At 46.9% G+C, this 19,144-nt stretch overlaps 1 protein-coding gene across 1 annotated transcript in view; it reads right to left on the reverse strand.

Moving 5' to 3' along the window:
• LOC147120802 (protein EFR3 homolog B-like) overlaps positions 1 to 19,144 on the reverse strand; it is a 181,720-nt gene that overhangs the window by 157,170 nt on the left and 5,406 nt on the right. The window contains exons 4-5 of the mRNA XM_085978777.1: positions 10,027 to 10,161; positions 3,685 to 3,763 (exon numbers count right to left, since the gene is read on the reverse strand). Coding sequence (XP_085834903.1) covers positions 3,685 to 3,763; positions 10,027 to 10,161 — 214 coding nt within the window. The remainder of the gene's footprint in view (positions 1 to 3,684; positions 3,764 to 10,026; positions 10,162 to 19,144) is intronic.

A 19,144-nucleotide genomic window follows, 5' to 3' on the forward strand; every position in this document is an offset into this window, starting at 1 on the left:
TACCTGACAGTAACTGCAGGGCCTGTGCAGTTTGGAATAGGTCCTTATTATTTCCCTCCTTCAAATGAAAGCAGCTCCCAATAAGAATGAAAGAATAGTTGGGAACAGGAAAACAGCAATAAGCTCAACAAGCCTATCCATATTCCATATCCAACTACCTATCTTCTCACCATATCCACCAGCCCCTGTTCATCATATCCCTCAGTACCCTCACCATATACCCAGTCCCTTCTCATACTACCTCCTTATTCCTTTAACATATTAACTAACACTGTGGCTAGAAGAGTGGGGGAGAGACTGGCAATCGACTGGTAATCTGTGACACATAGCTCATCTCCTCAAAGCCTCTCCACCATCACAGAAGCCAGTCTTCAGCCAATTCGATTCACTCCACGTGATATCAAGAAATGGCTGAGCGCACTGGATACAGCAAAGGTTGTGGGCCACGACAACATCCAATAATGGACAAAGGAGCTGAATTCCAGAGGTGAGGTGAGAGTGACTGCCCTTGACATCAAGGCAGCATTTGACCAAGTCTGGCATCAAGGAGCCCTAGTAAAACTGAAGTCAATGGGAATCAGGGGAAAATGCTGCACTGGCTGGAGTCATACCTAGCACAAAGGAAGATGGTTGTGGCGGTTGAAGGTCAATCATCACAGCCCCAGGACATCGCTACAGGAGTTCCTCAGGGCAGTGTCCTAGGCCCAACCATCTTCAGCTGCTTCATCAATGGCCTTCTCTCCATCATAAGGTCAGAAATGGGGATGTTCGCTGATGACTGCACAGTGTTCAGTGCTATTTGCAACTCCACAGATAATGAAGCAGTCCATGCCCGCATGCAACAATACCTGGACGACGTTCAGGCTTGGGCTGATAAGTGGCAGGTAACATTCGCGCCACAAAAATGCCAGGCAATGACTATCTCCAACAAGCGAGAGTCTAACCATCTCCCCTTGACATTCAACGGCATTACCATCGCCGAATCCCCCACTATCAACATCCTGGGGGTCACCATTGACCAGAAACTTAACTGGACCAGCCACATAAATACTGTGGCAACAAGAACAGGTCAGAGGCTGGGTATTCTGTGGCGAGTGTCTCACCTCCTGACTCCCAAAGCCTTTCCACCATCTACAAGGCACAAGTCAGGAGTGTGATGGAATACTCTCCACTTGCCTGGATGAGTGCAGCTCCAACAACACTCAAGAAGCTCGACACCATCCAGGACAAAGCAGCCCGCTTGATTGGCACCCCATCCACCACCTTAAACATTCACTCCCTCCACCACCGGCGTACCGTGGCTGCAGTGTGTACCATCTACAAGATGCACTGCAGCAACTCGCCAAGGCTTCTTCGGCAGCACCTCCCAAACCCGCGACCTCTTCCACCTAGAAGGACAAGGGCAGCACCTCCAAGTTCCCCTCCAAGTCACACACCATCCTGACTGAGAAGTATATCGCCGATCCTTCATCGTCGCTGGGTCAAAATCCTGGAACTTCCTCCCCAACAGCACTGTGGGAGCACCTTCACCACACGGACTGCAGCGGTTCAAGAAGGTGGCTCACCACCACCTTATCAAGGGCAACTAGGGATGGGCAATAAATGCTGGCATTGCCAGCGACGCCCTGATCCCATAAAACGAATTTAAAAATTTAATTTAAAAAAAAGACTGTTCAGAAGTGTGATGGAATATTCGCCACTGGATGTGTGGAGCTGCAACAACACTTCAGCTCAACATCATCCAGAACAGATCAGTTTGCTTGATGGGAGTCCCTGCCACTGGGTTTGATATCCACCCCCTCAGCACCGGCACACCGTGGCTGCAGTGTGTACCATCTACAGGATGCACTGCAGCAACTCGCCAAGCTCACTGCAGCAACTCCCAGCCTCACCTCTACTACCAGGAACAAGTGCAGCAATGTTGTAGGATCACCATCAACTCCAAGTTCTCTTCCAAGCCACACACCATTCTGACTTGCACATATATCGCTGTTCCTTCACTGCTGCTGGGTCAATGTGCCCAGCATCATTGAAAGAGAACCATCAATCACTAAAAGAACTGCTCTGTTCAAGAAGGCCCACCTCCTCAAAGCAACTGGGGGTGGGCAATGAATGCGCCTGGAGTGTACTCTACAAATAAAGTGTCTTCATTTTGAGTCTGTGTCCCTGGTATTTCCACCAATGCACTGAACTCAGTTTAACAAATCCCACAGCAAATATTGGAATAATCACTTGAACAATGCATTCCAAACAAACTGTGTTACCACAACCTGACTGTGACCAGCACACCTATTGTACAGATCTAGCACCCTGGAAGGTGAGGAGATAGGCTTGACCTATTGAGTGTAATGGTGTCTTCACAGAATCATAGAAACCCCACAGTGCAGATAGAGGCCATTTCGGCCCATCGAGCCTGCACCGACACATATCCCACCCGATCCCCGTAACCCATACACCAACACATATCCCAACCTATCCCCGTAACCCCACGTATTTAATCCCCCTAACACTAAGGGTCAATTTATCATAGCCAATCAACCTAACCCGCACATCTTTGGACTGTGGGAGGAAACCGGAGCACCCGGAGGAAACCCACGCAAACACGGGGAGAATGTGCAAACTCCACACAGACAGTCACCCGAGGCCGGATTCGAACCCGGGTCCCTGGCGCTGTGAGGCAACAGTGCTAACCACTATGCCACCGTGCTGCCCTACTATGCCACCGTGCTGCCCTGTTCCTAATACAAAGGGCTGGATTTTGTCAATGGGGACGTGATGGAGGCGGGACTCGCACTTTTTGGGTTGTAGTCCCGCCTCCATCGACTTGTGGCCAACCCACGCTATTTTCCCTTGATTGGCCTTGTTAAGCCCGCCCAGCGAGCTCAGCAGGCCAATTAAGGGACACCTGGTTACTGGTGACGTCAGTGATTGACATTTCATCTGTCAAGAGCTTTTGACAGATGAAAAATCAGCGTTTGACAGCTCTGTGAAGCTGTCCAACACTGACAATCTGTCTTCTAACTTGAGTCCTTCTCCACAGACTCAGTTAGAGATCTCTCCAGACCAGAAAGCAGAGGCTGCAGCTTTTGACAGTTCAGCGGCCATTCTGCTTTCTGTGCCGGTGAACTGAGGGACTCCCGAGAACTGAAAGGAGGAAGCCTGCAGGAGAAGGTAAAGGTAAGTAAAACTTATTAAAACACTTTACACTCACCTCACACACTTACCTCTGCACACATGCACCCATCATTCACCTGCACAACAGACATCTCGGCCCCTCCAACCCCCGCAGACCGACGGTCCGCCTCGCTAACTTGGCGTGGTTCGGAGCCGTCGGGAAGCCCACACTTCAGGGCTAAAAATAGGGATTAGGCAAAAAACTCCCTGTTAACAGGCAGTTAATTGGCACTAATTCCCTTCCCGCCTCGGGGAGGCGGCTCCCAGCACAGGTCGGATACCCGCCTCCTGGGACATTGGCACGGAGGCGGGTTGGGGGCGAGATGGGTTCCTGCCCCCCGATTCTGCAATTTTCCCACCACTCCCGCCTCCAAACCCGTCTCCACGGGGCTTGGAAATTCGAGCCCAAAGAGTGTAAACCAAGATGCTATAGTCTCTTCACTATTCGCTGAATTATTACACAGCACCCAATAGGAAGATTTGGTGAAGCCAAAATATCAACACCCTTACCTGAACAGAGTACATGATGATCTTGAAGCACCGCACTCCAAACAGCTTGGGCTCCCACAGTGAGTGGTTATCCAAGTGCCTGAGGAACAGATTACCAGGGTTTATTTACATTTACAGCGCCCATCCCAACCCCGTGTCACACACAACATCTGGCACAACAGGGCAGGTGACAGATCCACCTTTGTCTCGTTGGCTCTATTGTTATCAAGCACCATGGGGAGGCATCTCATCCTTGTTTTCAAATCTCTCCATGGCTTCGCCCCTCCCTACCTCTGGAACCTCCTCCAGCCCTACAATCCTCCGAGATCTCGGCGCTCCTCCAATTCTGGCCTCTTGCGCATCCCCGATTTTAATCGCTCCACCATTGACGGCCGTGCCTTCAGCTGCCTGGGCCCCAAGCTCTGGAATTCCCTCCCTAAACCTCTCCACCTCTCTCTCCTTCTTTAAGATGCTCCTTAAAACCTACCTCTTGACCAAGCTTTTGGTCATCTGCCCTAATATCTCCTTATGTGGCTCGGTGTCAAATTTTGTTTGATAACGTTCCTGTGAAGCACCTTAGGGCGTTTTACAACATTATAGGCGCTATATAAATATAAGTTGTTGTCTGTGTTGAGACTCTAGACTACAGCATACATTCAATTGTGTTACTGGACTGTGGGAGGAGGTTAAATGGGTGGGTAGAGTCTGTGATAGGGGAGAGAGTACAGGGGCTGTGGGAGGAGATTAAATGGGTGGGTAGAGTCTGTGATAGGGGCGAGTGTACATGGGCTGTGGGAGGAGATTAAATGGGTGGGTAGAGTCTGTGATAGGGGAGAGTGTCCATGGGCTGTGGGAGGAGATTAAATGGGTGGGTAGAGTCTGTGATAGGGGCGAGTGTTCATGGGCTGTGGGAGGAGATTAAATGGGTGGGTAGAGTCTGTGATAGGGGAGAGAGTACAGGGGCTGTGGGAGGAGATTAAATGGGTGGGTAGAGTCTGTGATAGGGGCGAGTGTACATGGGCTGTGGGAGGAGATTAAATGGGTGGGTAGAGTCTGTGATAGGGGAGAGTGTCCATGGGCTGTGGGAGGATTAAATGGGTGGGTAGAGTCTGTGATAGGGGAGAGTGTCCATGGGCTGTGGGAGGATTAAATGGGTGGGTAGAGTCCATGGTAGGGGAGAGTGTCCATGGGCTGTGGGAGGAGATTAAATGGGTGGGTAGAGTCTGTGATAGGGGAGAGTGTCCATGGGCTGTGGGAGGAGATTAAATGAGTGGGTAGTGTATGTGATAGGGGAGAGTGTCCATGGGCTGTGGGAGGAGATTAAATGGGTGGGTAGAGTCCATGGTAGGGGAGAGTGTACATGGGCTGTGGGAGGAGATTAAATGGGTGGGTAGAGTCTGTGATAGGAGAGAGTGTACATGGGCTGTGGGAGGAGATTAAATGGGTGGGTAGAGTCCATGGTAGGGGAGAGTGTCCATGGGCTGTGGGAGGAGATTAAATGGGTGGGTAGAGTCCATGATAGGGGAGAGTGTCCATGGGCTGTGGGAGGAGATTAAATGGGTGGGTAGAGTCCATGGTAGGGGACAGTGTCCATGGGCTGTTGGAGGAGATTAAATGGGTGGGTAGAGTCTGTGATAGGGGAGAGTGTACATGGGCTGTGGGAGGAGATTAAATGGGTGGGTAGAGTCTGTGATAGGGGAGAGTGTACATGGGCTGTGGTAGGACATTAAATGGGTGGGTAGAGTCTGTGATAGGGGAGAGTGTCCATGGGCTGTGGGAGGAGATTAAATGGGTGGGTAGAGTCTGTGATAGGGGGAGTGTACATGGGCTGTGGGAGGAGATTAAATGGGTGGGTAGAGTCCATGGTAGGGGAGAGTGTACGTGGGCTGTGGGAGGGGATTAAATGGGTGGGTAGAGTCTGTGATAGGGGAGAGTATACATGGGCTTTGGGAGGAGATTAAATGGGTGGGTAGAGTCCATGGTAGGGGAGAGTGTACATGGGCTGTGGGAGGGGATTAAATGGGTGGGTAGAGTCTGTGATAGGAGAGAGTGTCCATGGGCTGTGGGAGGAGATTAAATGGGTGGGTAGAGTCTGTGATAGGGGAGAGTGTCCATGGGCTGTGGGAGGAGATTAAATGGGTGGGTAGAGTCCATGGTAGGGGAGAGTGCACATGGGCTGTGGGAGGGGATTAAATGGGTGGGTAGAGTCTGTGATAGGGGAGAGTATACATGGGCTTTGGGAGGAGATTAAATGGGTGGGTAGAGTCCATGGTAGGGGAGAGTGTACATGGGCTGTGGGAGGGGATTAAATGGGTGGGTAGAGTCTGTGATAGGGGAGAGTGTCCATGGGCTGTGGGAGGAGATTAAATGGGTGGGTAGAGTCCATGGTAGGGGAGAGTGTACATGGGCTGTGGGAGGAGATTGGGTGGGTAGAGTCCGTGATAGGGGAGAGTGTACATGGGCTGTGGGAGGAGATTAAATGGGTGGGTAGAGTCTGTGATAGGGGAGAGTGTCCATGGGCTGTGGGAGGAGATTAAATGGGTGGGTAGAGTCCATGGTAGGGGACAGTGTCTATGGGCTGTGGGAGGAGATTAAATGGGTGGGTAGAGTCTGTGATAGGGGAGAGTGTCCATGGGCTGTGGGAGGAGATTAAATGGGTGGGTAGAGTCCATGGTAGGGGACAGTGTCTATGGGCTGTGGGAGGAGATTACATGGGTGGTGTAAGGGTCACAAGGATCCCAAGGACACAGCAGGGTCCCAGAAAGCTGCGGATCGCCCGAGCTAAGAAGGGGGCATTTCCCCAGAAACCTGTTTAAACTGTGTGATTTTGAAATGTGTGTGTGTGGTAATTTCTAGTTTAAGCTGAGGGGAAGGTGGGGGTCTCCCAGTTGGGGAGAGGCCATACGAGAACCTCTACCCAGAGTTGGAAGGGGTCCCCGGACCCCGGAAAGGAGGAATTTTTGGATCCCATGAAAAACATTTTCTTTAAAAAGGCAACACATCATTCTCAACCGACAGAACATTCCAGAAGGAAGGGTGAACTGGGGGCCATTAGCATCTAAAGGCCCTGGTCACCCCAACCCAAAACACCAGATGCAACACCTCTACAGGGCAAGAGCTCAACCCAAAACAAACCTCACAAAGAGGGAACAGACTGGTCAGAGCCAGGAGCTTCCAAAGCCAAACAAGACAAAGGAAAAGGATTAACGGACAATCTAGTCTACACTTCGCACCTACTCACACTTTGAGCACCGGACCGAACACAAAGGGACAGCCATCACCGGACCATTATTGGTATCTAAAGACAAAGGACTCTCAAGCCCAGATACAGTATAACTGGGGTGAGAATCTCACAGACAGTGTGCGTGTGGAGGCAGAGTCGAAGGAACGCCCGACGAGAAGGAAGGAAGAAGAAGCCCGCGGACCACGGAGGCATCGGAACCAGAGACCGGAGAGCGAGGGGGGAGAAAAGCGCGCTGTTCCGGACCGAAAGCGTTTTCAAAACCGTACGAAAGGGGACTGTGAGTATGAGCGCTCCTCAATGAGGATCACCCCACTTAGTGATAGGAGGATGGGAGGCTTGTGGTAATAGGAATAGGGTTTAAAGTCATTTTAGTTTGGTTTCACCCTATGTTTTCCCTTCCCAGAACGATTGGTTAAGTTTAAAGTTCTATGTTTAAGGTGCTGTTTTAAGAACTTGTTCAGGTTTAAAGACATCAAGGAACTTTCAGTAGGAAGTGCTGTGTGGAGTTCGGTACTGAGATTATTGCCTTGCCTGTGTTTTACGTGTCCAAATAAAGTGAGTTGTATCTTTTATCCGGTGTCTGCTTCTGGTTACTGCAATTTGAATCTGTCACAAATGTCCAAGCTGTAATTCGCGTTGTAGAACAGTAGTGGGGGAAGTGGGATTCGAAACCTCACACCAGTAATTTGGGGGATGAGCTGCAATTGGGAATGAGCTGTTAGATTAAGTGGGACAGGCTGAAACTCTGCCTGGGGTTGTATCTGGTATAAACAACCAAGAAACACTTACTCAGAGAAATTCTCTGAGGACTGTGATTTGCTATAAACAGTCAAAAGCCCCAAACTCCTCAGGGACTGTACATCAGCCTGAGGTACCCAGGACTACCTGGGTGTAAGATAACCCCCCTTACAGTGGGTAGAGTCTGTGATAGGGGAGAGTGTCCATGGGCTGTGGGAGGAGATTAAATGGGTGGGTAGAGTCTGTGATAGGGGAGAGTGTACATGGGCTGTGGGAGGAGATTAAGTGGGTGGGTAGAGTCTGTGATAGGGGAGAGTGTACATGGGCTGTGGGAGGAGATTAAATGGGTGGGTAGTGTCCATGGTAGGGGAGAGTGTACATGGGCTGTGGGAGGAGATTAAGTGGGTGGGTAGAGTCTGTGATAGGGGAGAGTGTACCTGGGCTGTGGGAGGAGATTAAATGGGTGGGTAGAGTCTGTGATAGGGCAGAGTGTACATGGGCTGTGGGAGGAGATTAAATGGGTGGGTAGAGTCTGTGATAGGGGAGAGTATCCATGGGCTGTGGGAGGAGATTAAATGGGTGGGTAGAGTCCATGATCGGGGAGTGTGTACATGGGCTGTGGGAGGAGATTAAATGGGTGGGTAGAGTCCATGATCGGGAAGAGTGTACATGGGCTGTGGGAGGAGATTAAATGGGTGGGTAGAGTCTGTGATAGGGGAGAGTGTACATGGGCTGTGGGAGGAGTTTAAATGGGTGGGTCGAGTCTGTGATAGGGGAGAGTGTCCATGGGCTGTGGGAGGAGATTAAATGGGTGGGTAGAGTCCATGGTAGGGGAGAGTGTACATGGGCTGTGGGAGGAGATTAAATGGGTGGGTAGTGTCCATGGTAGGGGAGAGTGTACATGGGCTGTGGGAGGAGATTAAATGGGTGGGTAGTGTCCATGGTAGGGGAGAGTGTACATGGGCTGTGGGAGGAGATTAAATGGGTGGGTAGAGTCCATGGTAGGGGAGAGTGTACATGGGCTGTGGGAGGAGATTAAATGGGTGGTTAGAGTCTGTGATAGGGGAGAGTGTACATGGGCTGTGGGAGGAGATTAAATGGGTGGGTAGAGTCCATGGTAGGGGAGAGTGTCCATGGGCTGTGGGAGGGGATTAAATGGGTGGGTAGAGTCCATGGTAGGGGAGAGTGTACCTGGGCTGTGGGAGGAGATTAAATGGGTGGGTAGTGTCCATGGTAGGGGAGAGTGTACATGGGCTGTGGGAGGAGATTAAATGGGTGGGTAGAGTCCATGGTAGGGGAGAGTGTACCTGGGCTGTGGGAGGAGATTAAATGGGTGGGTAGTGTCCATGGTAGGGGAGAGTGTACATGGGCTGTGGGAGGAGATTAAATGGGTGGGTAGTGTCTGTGATAGGGGAGAGTGTCCATGGGCTGTGGGAGGAGATTAAATGGGTGGGTAGAGTCCGTGATAGGGGAGAGTGTACATGGGCTGTGGGAGGAGATTAAATGGGTGGGTAGAGTCTGTGATAGGGGAGAGTGTCCATGGGCTTTTCTATTTCCTTGTGGGCTAAAACTGTGTTGATCAATGTCAGCTCCAGAGGTGAACTGTTGATATCATGGCCTAGAAATTCGGTTTTGGCGCAGCGAGGGCTTTAGCGCCGGAAGTTAGTGCCGGCGCTAAGTCCCCCTGCGCGCGCCAAAAATTCAGTAGCGCCGCGCCCAAACGGCTGCCGGCGCTACTGAGGGGTCTCAGCGCCTCAAAACTGGCGCCACGCGCGGCGCTATTCCGGCGCTGCAGCGCCCGCTGCGGTGCGGCAGGCTCGGGAAGTGCAGGCCTCCTCCTTCCGTTAAGGAGGAGCTGCCTGCACCCGGCCGCGGCCCGCGATAATCTTTTTAAAAATGAGCCCGGCACCTCGGACAAGTGCCGGGCTTGCTTCTGTTCCGGGGGGGGGGGGGGGGGGGGACGTCCGGGGAGGGAGCTGCGGCCAGGCGGCCGGCGGGAAAGCGGCCGGCCGCCGCGGGGCCTTTAATGCGCCGGCGCAAAGTTCTGTAAGGCACCTCTGCCAGAACGTTGCTTGCGGCTGCCACGGGCGAGGCGGCCGCAACTCAATTTCCGAGTTCGGGCGGGTTACCATGGCAACCGGGACGCTGCGCACACCGATGACGTCATCGGTGCCGGCGCAGCGCTACCTGCCTAACGCCGATTTAGGGCCCCTGTCAATTTCTAAACTGGCCATAACTTCGGCGCTAGGCCCTCTAGCGCCTCAAAAGCGGCGCTAAGGCCAGTGAATTTCTAGGCCCATGTGTTAGCTACTGATAAATTGGTCAGTCTGACGGGCAAAGCACTCTCCATTCAACATTGTTTAATAAAACGCATCACCTACATTAAAACTGGCTTGATGGCATTTTTGATGTTTCCGTACGCAGCTCGGCCCAGCAGCTCCCGGAGACAACCTTCCGCCACAGCAGCAGGATTCTCCTTCTCCTTCTCAGTTGCTTGCAGTGGGGATGGAGAACGACTGAAAAGATTTATTAAGGAGTATTAGAATTCATTAACTGGAACACAGCTGATGTTTTAATCACAAGGATGGGAATTTGAAAGTTGAGGGGTTCAGGACAAGGATCCAGTGTCGGTCAGCGTGCAGAGGAGTGATTTGGTGTGTGATAATATACTGTCTGCAGAGTTTGTGGTGAACTGAAAGTTACAGAGCTTGGAGGATAGGAGCTGGCCAGGAGAGAATTGGAATAGTTGTCTGTTGGTGAAACGGTGGATGAGTGTTTCAGCAGCAGATTGGCTGAGGAAGGTGTGGAGACGGGCGATGTTACTGAGGTGGATGTAGGCAGTCTTTGTGATGGAGAGGATGTGGGTCGGGAGCTCAGCTCAGGGTTGAATAGGACACTCAGGTTGTGAATAGTCTGCTTCAGCCTGAAATACTGGCCAGGGAGGGGGATGGAGTCGGGGCTAGGGAACAGAGTTTTTGGCAGGGGATTCCAAATTCAGCAACTGGGAGCCAGAGGTGGCAGGAGGAGATTCACTAGTCAGTAAACTGTGAATCATAGAATCATGCAGCACAGGAGGCCATTCGGCCCATCGTGCCTGTGCCGGCTCTTTGAAAGAGCTCTCCAATTAGACCCACTCCCCCGCTCTTTCCCCACAGCCCTGCAAATATTTCCTTTTCAAGTATTTATCGAATTCCCTTTTGAAAGTTACTATTGAATCTGCTCCCACCGCCCTTTCAGGCAGCGCATTCCAGATCACAGCAACTCGCTGCGTAAAAAAAATCCTCACGTCACCTCTGTTTCTTTTGCTAGTTATCTTCAATCTGTGTCCTCTGGTTACCGACCCTCCTGCCACTGGAAACAGTTTCTCCTTATTTACTCTTTCAAAACTCTTCATGATTTTGAACACCTCTATCCAATCTCCCCTTAACCTTCTCTGCTCCAAGGAGAACAACCCCAGCTTCTCCAGTCTCTCCACATACAGTGTATAAACAGGTATATCCCTGAGTGTATAAATATACATTCGCATTATTTATATATACTCTTTTCTTAGTTTACTGGTTGTCCCTCTGTTCATGGCAAGCTGTAACATAGTGTGCCGCCAGTGCTACACAGCTTCTCTCCTCCCCCAGTAGGTATGGGAGTTTTTGGTTGTCATTCAGATTTCTGAATTCAGGGCATATTTGTGAGAATTTTTGGTCTGTACCTTGTCAAGGTTTTTCTCAGTTTGTTATCCTTTACCATGGTCAGGTACTCAGCCATGTTGTATTGTCTGTTTAGGGTCAAGTAGCAATTGAGTTTGCTTTGGGTTTTTGTTGTTTCTGCCCAATATGACAGGTATTTTTCCTTTTGTTTAGTGACAATTGTGTTGGGTCGAATTCTCTCTGCTACGATGTCACTGTCCTGGGGCTGGTTATTGTTAGTAGTGTTAGTGGTTGCTTCACTGAGTCCCAGGACTAGTTGACTGAGGGAGTTATTCTTTATGGCCCTCTCTTGGCATTTCAGGGCTTCGTAATGATAGCAGTGGGGGTTGCTCATTTCTAGGTGTTTCCAAAATTTGGTGGCTCTTTTTTGGATAGTAATTATTAGTGGAAATTTGCCTAGTTCTGCCCTGCATGCATTGTTTACGGGATTTCTATTTGGATTGATCTTTTAATGGCGTAGAAAGATCTTCTTGCTTTCTCTTTCAGTTCATTCACAGCCAGTTTGAAATTTCCCGTAGAGCTGATTTTTATGCCCAAGTATGTGTAGTTAGTGGTTTGTTCGATTTTAGTTGTTCCTAGTGTGAGATTTATTTTGGGTCCCTGATGTCTGGATCTTTGTTGGAACACGAGGACTTTGGTTTTTTGGAGGTTTATTGTCAGGGCCCAGGTCTGACAGACTGATTCCAGCAGATCCAGGTTCTGCTGTAGACCCTCCTTAGTTGGTGACAGTAGAACCAGGTCGTCTGCATAGAGGAGGAATTTAACCTTGGATTCATATAGGGTGAGGCCGGGTGCTGTAGATTGTTCAAGTAGTTTTGCTAATTCATTTATGTAAATATTAAAGAGTGTCGGTGAGATTGGCGAGCCCTGCGTCACCCCCCGCCCCTGTGGGAAGTATTTTGTTTGTTTGTCTCCAATTTTAACTGCACATTTGTTGTTTGTATACATTGATTTAATTACATCATATGTTTTTCCCCCTACCCCGCTTTCGATAAGTTTCAGGAATAGACCCTTCTCCCTCATATGCTTGTCCAGCCTCTCCTTAAATGCATCTATACTATTCGCCTCAACCACTCCCTGTGGTAGCGAGTTCCACATTCTCACCACTCTTTGGGTGAAGAAGTTTCTTCTGAATTCCCAATTGGATTTCTTGGTGACTATCTTATATTGATGGCCTCTAGTTATGCTCTTCCCCACAAGTGGAAACATTCTCTCTGTATCCACTCTATCAAAATCTTCCATAATTTTAAAGACCTCTATTAGGTCACCCCTCAATCTTCTGTTTTCAAGAGAAAAGAGACCCAGCCTGTGTAGTGATCAATAGCATGTCATTCTATAGTGGACACTAGGTGGAGCTGTATATAGCTGTATGTACAAGACTACACTACCCAGCTGTATGATATTAAGACTACATTACCCATGAGGCACTAGGCTACCCAGAAGGCAACAGTCAAGATGGCAGCCTGCACACAGGAGCACACATGGAAGCCTCTACAGGTACTGTACCTAGAGAACATGTACTGAATAAATAACTAGCTAGAAGCTAGCTGTGTTCATAATAAGAATGTCTAGTTATTAATGAACATAACATGGTACCAGGGTGGTGAAGATCTGCTGAAAATTGTGAAAAGCGACATGGAGAATTTGAAGCCACCAGGAGGTTTGAATCTCGAGGGAAATGTCGACTACAATTGGCGGATTTTTAAACAACAATTCGAACTCTACATTGCAGCCATCGGATTCGGTACGAAGCCAGACGCAAGGAAGATAGCGTTGCTGCTTACGGTTGCAGGCCCACAGGCGATAGAGGTATTTAATACATTTGTATTTAATCCAGCGGAGAACAGAGAAAAATTAGAAGATGTGCTAAAAAAATTTGATGCACATTGCTCTCCCAAAAAGAATGAGACGTATGAAAGATACATCTTCCGTTCTCAGACGCAACAAAATGAGACTTTTGTTAGCTTTATAACTGATCTGAAACTGAAAGCACAGACATGTAATTTCTCTGAGCTCAAAGCATCCATGATTCGTGATCAGATTGTGTTTGGTATTCATGATAAAAAAGTCAGGGAACGTCTGTTGAGAGAAACCGAACTAAATTTGGAAAATGCAGTGAAAATATGCAAAGCCAGCGAGCTAGCTCGAAATCACGGGAAGACTTTCAGTGAAATCAATAATGATGCGAATGTAATGAGTGATAATGCTGCTGTCGGTGCTGTGTCCTACAAGGGGAAGAAACATGGGCAGAACAGAAATGAAAAGCAATCGGAGGATGACATTTTTAATTGTAAACGCTGTGGTTACAAACACCAGTTAAGACAATGCCCAGCGTTTGGAAAAATGTGCACAAAGTGTAATGGAAAGAATCACTTTGCCAAACAATGCTTTTCAAAAGTAAAAACGACGAAAGGGCAACGAGTTAATGTGATTGAGGACACTGATGTAAGTGAGGCATTTTTTGTAGGAATGGTGTCATGTGACGATATCAAAAAAGATACAGAAAATGTGCAGCCCTCAGAAATAGACAATGCTGAACATAAAGTTAATGCAGTAAAAGAGGACAAATGGATGATCCCACTGCAGATAAATGGAGCATTAGTTACATTGAAACTGGACACTGGGGCAAAAGCAAACTTAATCAGTATGAGTGACATTAACAATATGAAAGAAAAGCCCAAAATACAGAAAAAGTCAGTACTACTGAAGGACTATAATGGACAGAAAATAGATAGCTTAGGCATATGCAGACTTAAAGTGACAGTCAAAGACAAAGTGCATCATCTCATGTTTTCTGTTGTGGCTGAAAGACTTGATTCACTATTAGGTGACAAAGCTTGTGAGGACTTAGAACTGGTCAAGAGAGTCTACCGTATAAACTGTGCCATAAGCAGACCAGATGACTCAGGTGATGAAGCAGAGAGCCCATCAAGGATGAAAAGGCCAAAGGGTAGCCATGTCTTCAAAAAGCCTAGTTTCTCCAAGAAGAAAGAAAAAGACTTTAAGGTCAAAGAGAAGCCAAAGGAAGAAAAGCACAAAGAGGAAAAACACAAGGAGGAAAAGTCCAAAGATATAACCGCAGCAGATGTTGTTAAGCAGTGGAAAGAGAAAAAGAAAAAGAAGAAGCCTGCACCAGAGCAGGAAGCAGTTCCGGTGGATACTCCTTCTTCCCTCAGGCCAATCTTTGGTGTTCCATTAGCCGAGGCTGCTGAGAGGACTATGCTGTATGATGGGATCCAGCTGCCAGCAGTTTTTCGAGAGTGCATTGACTACATTGAGAGTTATGGCATGAAGAGTGAAGGAAACACTGAAACCCTCTCCAAGCAAAGATCGCAAGGAGACCTCGATCTATACAAGAGCAGATTGATGACAATGCCGCAACTGCATCTTGTCATTCACCGCCAGAACAATCTCATGAAGACACATCAGACTTACCCGTGTTGAGAAGATCCACACGTGAAGTAAAAGAGCCTGATAGACTTAATCTTTGAGTACAATGTAAAGCTTTGAAAATGTGTTGACTGTTTTGAAAATGTTTATGTTTATAGAGCATTAACAAAAGTGTTACTGATATTATCTTTATTGTTTTCTTGAAAGTTGATTGATATTGATTTTGTTAAACATCAAAGAAAGGGGGATGTAGTGATCAATAGCATGAACTTGAAAGCTCGCAAGAACAAACCCAAAACAAAAAACTATGAAAAATGGTTTGACCCAGATTGCCATAACATGAGGAAAAAAATTAGAAAAATATCAAACCAAAAACACAGACATCCAGAAAACGAGGAATTACGCCTTACTTATTGTCAGACACTAACACAATACAGAAACACACTCAGAACTAAAAAAGAGCAATATATTAAGAATACACTCAGCTCCATTGAGGAATCCATTGATTCCAATTGTTTCTGGGACAACTGGAATACATTACACAAAAAACAACACGACGAATTGGCCATTCAAAATGGAGACACATGGGAAAACCACTTTGAAAAATTATACCAGAAAAACACACTAAGGCCAGAGCAACACCAAATATGCAAAAAACTGGAAAAGCTAGAAATGGCCATAAAAGATAACCAAAACCCGCTAGACTCCATAATAACAGAAAAAGAACTTTTTGAAAAACTCAAGGACCTGCGACCAGGAAAAGCTTGCGGGGCAGACGGCATACTAAGCGAGATGATTAAACACACAGACGACAAAATGAAACTGGCTATCCTAAAACTCTTCAACTTGGTTCTGAGTGTCGGTTATTTCCCTGATATCTGGAACAAAGGACTCATAACGCCCATATACAAAAGTGGGGACAAAGTCGACCCAAATAACTATCGAGGCATCTGTGTAAACAGTAACCTGGGGAAGGTATTCTGCAGCATCATAAACAAAAGACTTATAAACTTCCTTGAGGAGCACAATGTCTTGAGTAAAAGCCAAATTGGATTCCTGCCAAACTATAGAACATCAGATCATATCTTTACCCTACAGACCCTAATTGACAAACACGTTCATCAAAACAAAAGCAAAATCTACGCATGCTTTATAGATTTCCAGAAGGCTTTCGACTCCATCTGGCATGACGGTTTATTCCTGAAACTTATCGAAAGCGGGGTAGGGGGAAAAACATATGATGTAATTAAATCAATGTATACAAACAACAAATGTGCAGTTAAAATTGGAGACAAACAAACAAAATACTTCCCACAGGGGCGGGGGGTGATGCAGGGCTCGCCAATCTCACCGACACTCTTTAATATTTACATAAATGAATTGGCAAAACTACTTGAACAATCTACAGCACCCGGCCTCACCCTATATGAATCCAAGGTTAAATTCCTCCTCTATGCAGACGACCTGGTTCTGCTGTCACCAACTAAGGAGGGTCTACAGCAGAACTTGGATCTGCTGGAGTCATACTGCCAGACTTGGGCCATGACAATAAATCCCCAAAAAAACAAAGTCCTTGTGTTCCAGCAAAGATCCAGACATCAGGGACCCAAAATAAATTTCACAGTAGGAACAACCAAAATTGAACAAACCACTAACTACACATACTTGGGCTTAAAAATCAGTTCTACGGGAAATTTCAAACTGGCTGTGAATGAACTGAAAGAGAAAGCAAGAAGGGCTTTCTATGCCATTAAAAAATCAATCCAAATAGAAATCCCAATTAGCATTTGGCTCAAAATTTTCAAATCAGTAATTGAACCAATTGCACTCTATGGCAGTGAGGTGTGGGGACCGCTAACACAACAAGAATTTGCAAAATGGGACAAACACCCAATTGAGATCCTACATGCAGAATTCTGTAAAAGTATACTCCAGACTCAAAGGAAAACCATAAACAATGCATGCAGGGCAGAACTAGGCCAATATCCATTAATAATCACTATCCAAAAAAGAGCCACCAAATTTTGGAAACACCGAGAAATGAGCAACCCCCAATGCTATCATTACGAAGCCCTGAAATGCCAAGAGAGGACCATAAAGAAGAATACCCTCAGTCAACTAGTCCTGGGACTCAGTGAAGTAACTACTAACAATACTAACAATAACCAGCCCCAGGACAGTGACAGCGTAACACAAAGAATTCGACCCAACACAATCGTCGCTAAGCAAAAGGAAAAATATCTGTCATATTGGGCAGAAACAACAAAAACCCAAAGCAAACTCAATTGCTACTTGGCCCTAAACAGACAATACAACATGGTTGATTACCTGACCATGGTAAAGGATAGCAAACTGAGAAAAACTTTGACAATGTACAGACTTAGTGAACATAACCTGGCGATCGAAAAAGGTAGACACAGACAGACCCGGCTACCAAGAGAGGACAGGATATGCTCTCACTGCAGTCAGGGAGTGGTGGAGACAGAGATGCACTTCCTCACAGCTTGTAGAAAATATCAGGGCATAAGGGAGAATTTCTACCCAAAATTCACAAAAATATGCCCGGAATTCAGAAATTTGAATGACGACCAAAAACTCCCATACCTACTAGGGGAAGAGAGAAATTGCATAACACTAGCGGCACACTATGTTACAGCTTGCCATAAACAGAGGGACAACCACTAAATATAAGAAAAGAGTATATATAAATTATATGAAAGTATATATTTATACACTCAGGGATATATCTGTTTATACACTGTATGGATAGATCTGTATTTTTGTGAACAAACATGAATGTTTTCCGATGCTTTGGCAACATAAGATGTAACTTGTCATGCCAATAAAGCGATTTGAATTGAATTGAATTGAATGGAAATGTCATTCTATAGTGGACACTAGGTGGAGCTGTATATAGCTGTATGTACAAGACTACACTACCCAGCTGTATGATATTAAGACTACATTACCCATGAGGCACTAGGCTACCCAGAAGGCAACAGTCAAGATGGCAGCCTGCACACTTGCAGCATCTCTACAGATACTGTACCTAGAGAACGTGTACTGAATAAATAACTAGCTAGAAGCTAGCTGTGTTCATAATAAGAATGTCTAGTTATTAATGAACATAACAGCCTGTTCATCCTTTCCTGATATGTATACCCTCGCATTTCTGGTATCATCCTTGTAAATCTTCTCTGCACCCTCTCCAGTGCCTCGATATCCTTTTTATAATACGGCGACCAGAACTGTATGGAATACTCCAAGTGTGGTCTAATCAAGGTTCGATATAAGTTTATCATAACTTCCCTACTTTTCAATTCTATCCTAGAAATAAACCCTAGTACTTGGTTTGCCTTTTTTATGGCCTTGTTAACCTGTGTCGCTACTTTCAGTGATTTGTGTATTTGTACTCCGAGTGCTCTTCTACCCCTCTTAGATTTGTATTTTCCAAGTAATATGTGACCTCCCTATTTTTTTTTACCAAAATATTATACCTCACATTTATCTGTGTTGCATTTCATTTTCTATGTTTCTATGGGTGCTGAATTTGGATGATCAGCGATGATCTCATTAAACGGCGGAGCAGGCTCGAGGGGCCGAATGGCCTACTCCTGCTCCCATCTTCTATGTTTCTATGTAATTATATATCCATTTTTCAAGTTTATTAATGTCTTTTTGTCCTTCTACCGTCAGGGATCTGTGGACATGCACTCCAAGGTCCCTCTGTTTCTCTACACTTCTCAGTGTCCTACCATTTAATGTGTATTCCCTTTCCTTGTTAGCCCTCCCCAAATGCATTACCTCACACTTCTCTGGACTGAATTGCATTTGCCACTTGTCTGCCCACCTGACCAGTCCATTGATATCTCCCTGCAGTCTACAGCTTTTGTCCTCACTATCAACCACTCAGCCAATTTTTGTATCATCTGCAAACTTCTTAATCATGCCCCCTATATTGATGTCTAAATTATTGATATATACAGGAAACTTTGGTTTATCCGGAGGTTGTATGTCCGTAAACCTCGATCTACCGGCAGAAATCAGGAGCCGTTTTGTTAGGTTTTTTTTCTTCTCGTGGCTTTTTTTTCAACAGTCAGGCTGTGCAAAGTCTCTCTGAAGCTGTTGCTAAGCTAGAGAGACGCTTCTAAGGTACGGCGGCCGACTGTTTAGAAGCTGTTGCTAAGCAACAGTGTTTGTTGCCAGATACGGAGCTGCAAATCTCCGTATGCTTCAACATTAACGCTGGTATGTCCAGCAGTTTTGATAGATCGGCAACAGCTCGGTCCCGTCGGTGCCGGATATAACAAAGTTTCCTGTATCCCACAAAAAGCATGGGACCCAGTACTGAGTCCTGTGGCTCAGTAAATCTTCTCTGCACCCTTTTCGAGGCTTTGACATCCTTCTT

Source organism: Somniosus microcephalus, chromosome 3 (genome assembly GCF_052327205.1).
Source record: "Somniosus microcephalus isolate GS21.2 chromosome 3, FLI_Smic_1.0, whole genome shotgun sequence".
Taxonomy (NCBI): Eukaryota; Metazoa; Chordata; class Chondrichthyes; order Squaliformes; family Somniosidae; genus Somniosus; species Somniosus microcephalus.